Source organism: Pteropus alecto, unplaced genomic scaffold (assembly GCF_000325575.1).
Source record: "Pteropus alecto unplaced genomic scaffold, ASM32557v1 scaffold155, whole genome shotgun sequence".
NCBI lineage: Eukaryota > Metazoa > Chordata > Mammalia > Chiroptera > Pteropodidae > Pteropus > Pteropus alecto.
Window position 1 is genome coordinate 13,854,127 of NW_006438113.1, and position 4,470 is coordinate 13,858,596.

The 4,470-nt window shown below is 56.5% G+C and overlaps 1 protein-coding gene across 1 annotated transcript in view; it reads right to left on the minus strand.

Moving 5' to 3' along the window:
• The window catches only part of COL13A1 (collagen type XIII alpha 1 chain), a 182,371-nt gene that overhangs the window by 69,691 nt on the left and 108,210 nt on the right, over window positions 1–4,470 (minus strand). The window contains exons 20-21 of the mRNA XM_015592180.1: window positions 2,158–2,202; window positions 1,250–1,282 (exon numbers count right to left, since the gene is read on the minus strand). Coding sequence (XP_015447666.1) covers window positions 1,250–1,282; window positions 2,158–2,202 — 78 coding nt within the window. The remainder of the gene's footprint in view (window positions 1–1,249; window positions 1,283–2,157; window positions 2,203–4,470) is intronic.

The following is a 4,470-nucleotide window of genomic DNA, read 5'->3' on the forward strand; positions in this document are numbered from 1 at the left end:
GGGGGGTGAGGGGCAGGTACCTTCGCTCCCTGTTTGCCCGGCATCCCTGGCATGCCCCGTTCTCCCTGAAGGAAGAAACAAGAGAAACCATGAGAAGACGACCAGACTCGGGGCCCCAAGGCTTCGGCCCTCGAAGCAGGGCCTGCAAGGATGTCAGCGAGAATGGTTGGTCTGGAAGCTTGGGACAGCTATCCATCCGGCTCACAATGCGCTTTAAAGGCCTGCCGTCTCTGGCAGCCACCGAGGGCCACTTCTCTCAGCTATGTGAACTCGTAGAGGGGTCCAAGTCACGGATCGCAGTGCAGAAAAAGGCCCCCCGGAGAAGGCCTGCCAGGGGAGCCCGAGTCCTGAGGGAGTTGGGGGCAGGATGAGTTGTTGGAGATCTATCGCCAGCCAGAGGCCCGGTGGGCCTGGAACTCAGTGCTGCGGCGGGTAGGAACGCCTGCTGGCCACTTACCTACTGCGCACCCTCCTCCCTCCCCGCCTAGTATCTCTTGCCCCATTTTCACTGCAGCAGGCTTGGCCAGCAGCACCTCTCCTCTTCCGCTGGGACTCCTTCTCCTCCTAGGTTCCTCTAACTGTTCTCGAGGGCAGGTGGGCCTTGGCCCCCTGTGGCAGAGGCTCCACCTCTACTTTGGGTGATGGGTGACCGTGGATGGATCTGGGTGTTGCCTGGAACCTACCCAGAGGCACCAGGAGAGCCGTCGCTTCTCTGGTATATCACAAGGTGTGCTCTATCATATCAGCAGTGTCCTGCCGTTTTTTTCAACCTCTCTCACCTCCCCGTGAACATCCCAAATGGGAGGAGGCTGCGCTCAGGAAGGACAAGACTACCTCTGTATGTGGACCTGTCAGAAGAGCCACATTGAATATTTGTGCTGCTCTGGCGTCCCCACCCATCTGCCTGCCAACCAGAAGGGCTGTTAGGCTGGGGTTCAGGAGAAGGAGTCCTGCTCTTCTCCCCGAGGTTTTGTAAGTATGTAGCTGCCGAATTCCAGAGTGTGAAGGAAAGCGTTGGCTCCCTTGCACGTCGGCAGGAGGGTGAGTCCTGTAGCTGAGGCTGGTACCCCTTTGCTACTTCCCTGCAAGGTTCAAACATGGGTTGTTCAAGTTGTGCATCTGGCAAAAATGTTGCTTTAACGAAATGTTTCCCAATCCTGTCTGCCCGCTCCTGGGTCCAGTGGCTGTCCCAATGAACTCCATCTTTCCCAGCCTGCCTCTCAGGGTTTAGTCACAGCATTCCACTGACCTTCATCCCAGCCACGGCGATTCCAGGAGCCCCCTGGCAGAGAGAAGAAAAGGCATAGAGACTTTCTGCAGTCAGGAGAAGCACGGAGGAAGTGGCCAGCCCTCAGCCTCCCCTTGGGGAGATGCAAAGGTGGACGGCTCACTTCTGCCTGCCGCACGGACTCATGGGAAAGATGGGTTGTTGAGCTCGGCATGGGGAGAGTGGGCTCTGAGGAAGAGGCTCTGTGCAGCACAGCTGGGTTCCTCAGGCTTCCTACCTACCTGCTCAGTTCCCAGGCCCTCTAGGGGGACACAGTAGGCACCATGGCAGGATGCCCATGGGTGAGCTATATAGGGGCGTCCCTGGGGTGCAGAGGAGGGCAGGGAGGGCTTCACTGGGGTAGGAGAGAAGGAGGAGATGGAAGGGGAGGTGAAAAAGAAGGGAGAGCCTCGGGGAAGGGGAGAGAGTAGATGGCTGATGTCACCATGTACAGTCCAACCGAGTGTCAGCAGGATTCTCCTTACAGGATGCTCTCTGGACCTATGCCTTCATGGACTAGGGAGCAGCTGGCAGTGGACCCCATTTCCACATCAGCCCAAGACCACGTACTTTTGAGGTGAATAGGCTGCCAAGCACACTGCTTAGTAAATCCAAGTGGAGGTGAGTTTTAGAGAGTCCCTACTCCCCACATGGGTCTGAGGACTGCACAGAACTGGAATTACCCGAGAAGTTTTTTATGACCTAAAGATGCCCAGGAGGAGGCTTGGCACAGTGTCAGGAGGGCACTGGTGAGTGACGGTTCATGAGCCAAATGAAGGGACAGGGACGTGAGAAGGAGGAGGAGCTGGGCCTCTAAGGTGTCCCCAGAGCTTGGGAGAGAAGTGGGGGATGGGTAGGGGGCTGCCTGGAGTGGGGTGAGGGGCAGGTACCTTCGCTCCCTGTTTGCCCGGCATCCCTGGCATGCCCCGTTCTCCCTGAAGGAAGAAACAAGAGAAACCATGAGAAGACGACCAGACTCGGGGCCCCAAGGCTTCGGCCCTCGAAGCAGGGCCTGCAAGGATGTCAGCGAGAATGGTTGGTCTGGAAGCTTGGGACAGCTATCCATCCGGCTCACAATGCGCTTTAAAGGCCTGCCGTCTCTGGCAGCCACCGAGGGCCACTTCTCTCAGCTATGTGAACTCGTAGAGGGGTCCAAGTCACGGATCACAGTGCAGAAAAGGCCCCCACGGAGAAGGCCCGCCAGGGGAGCCTGAGTCCTGAGGGAGTTGGGGGCAGGATGAGTTATTGGAGATCTATTGCCAGCCAGAGGCCCGGTGGGCCTGGAGCTCAGTGCTGCGGCGGGTAGGAACGCCGGCTGGCCACTTACCTACTGCGCACCCTCCTCCCTCCCCGCCTAGTATCTCTTGCCCCATTTTCACTGCAGCAGGCTCGGCCAGCAACACCTCTCCTCCTCCGCTGGGACTCCTTCTCCTCCTAGGTTCCTCTACTGTTCTCGAGGGCAGGTGGGCCTTGGCCCCCTGTGGCAGAGGCTCCCCCCCTTCACCATGGATGGATCAGGGTGTTGCCTGGAACCTGCCCAGAGGCACCAGAAGAGCCGTCGCTTCTTTGGTATATCACGAGGTGTGCTCTATCATATCAGCAGTGTCCTGCCGTTTTTTTCAACCTCTCTCACCTCCCCGTGAACATCCCAAATGGGAGGAGGCTGAGCTCAGGAAGGACAAGACTATACTCTTCCATCCGTGGAAGGGCGTACTAGGAGGAGATGGGCTTGGAGATGACAGCCAGTGACCAATGGGAGCCAAGACTAGGAGAATCCAGACTAATCTGCTGTGTTGGGGTTGAGGGGCTCAGGGGAGTAAGGAGGGCAGTTCCTGTCTCCGCGAATTGAACCTCAAATGAAACCCTAGCTGGGGCCAAGAATATTGTGCAGCTACAGGTGACAACTGTCAGCTCGCTGCAGCTTCCTGCATAGGAAGGCTAGCGCTGAGGATGACAGTATTGAACCCTGACAGACCCTGCTTCTGGCCCAGCTTCCCCTCTCAAGCTTGAGTGCTTTGGCCTCAGGATATGCTGCGACTCCCACAGGCTTATAGGCAGAGGGGGAACCTGTCCTCTTCTCCATGATCGGCCTCCACACTGGCATCCAGGTCAGCTCCCCAGTACACAGGCTGGACAATAACACTCCCTACTTCAAAACAGCCACTGCCGGGCATTAACCATAGAACACGGGCCAGGCTCCTGAGCATGGCATTCCACCCCTGCTTCCTTCCCAGCCTCATCACCTGACATCCTGACACCTATTATCTGTTTCCCTGAAAATGCCACCCATTTTCATGATTCTATGTCTTTCTGCTATTTCTTCAGCCGAACACCCTATTCATTGTCAGGGGCTTGGGTCAAACACTATCTCCTCTGTGGAGTCTTCTGGGGTGCCCCAAACCTGATGCTGGTTCTTGAGTGCAGCAGGGACCACCGCGCATTTATAATCTGTACGCACAAATTCATGTCCGCCTGAGATGGTTCGCCTCCACCTTCTTTGGGCTAAGTCTCTGAATTCTACAAAAGGCCCAGAATCGTTAGCTCTGACACAGAAGCCCTTCCTCGTCCTGACCCACCCAGACCCCTGTCAGGGGTTGGTAGAGCTGGAATCGGGAAGTGACCACAGCAGACAAGCCAGTGCCCTAGGTCTGCCCGAGCCACTAAATTCTGGGTAATCCCTGGGTTAAGGGAAAGAACAGAGAAAGGCATGGCCATTTACTGCACCTGCCATGAGTCTGGCACTGGGCTAGGAACTTTACATTTTTCTAGTCAATCTCCAAGAATCCCCTTCAATGTGGGAGTGGATGTTTTTTCTGTTTCACAGGTGAACAAACTGTGGCCCAGAGAGTCCAGGTACAAGTGCCAAGGGATTTGAACTCATGTCTTCAGTCTGCCAAAGCCCAGGTACCCGTTTCTGCAGGCCAACCCTGGCATCAGATGGGCTGATGTTCCATCTGCTTCCATTAAACACCCTCTGCAGGATGAAAGCAGGACAATGCCTCTCTCTGCTGGAGGGCCCTTGGAGTGAAAGGGGTCAGCATGTGAGAGCGGGTCAGCCTGGGACTGGGCCTTTAATCACAGGCACCCAGAGAGAATAGTTGGGCAAGGCTCTGCTTGCAAGCGCACGTCTCTATGTGGTCAGCAGAGGGCGCCCCAGGACCTTGTCAGAAGTCTGGTAACTGCTGCTCGTGCAGACCTCAAAG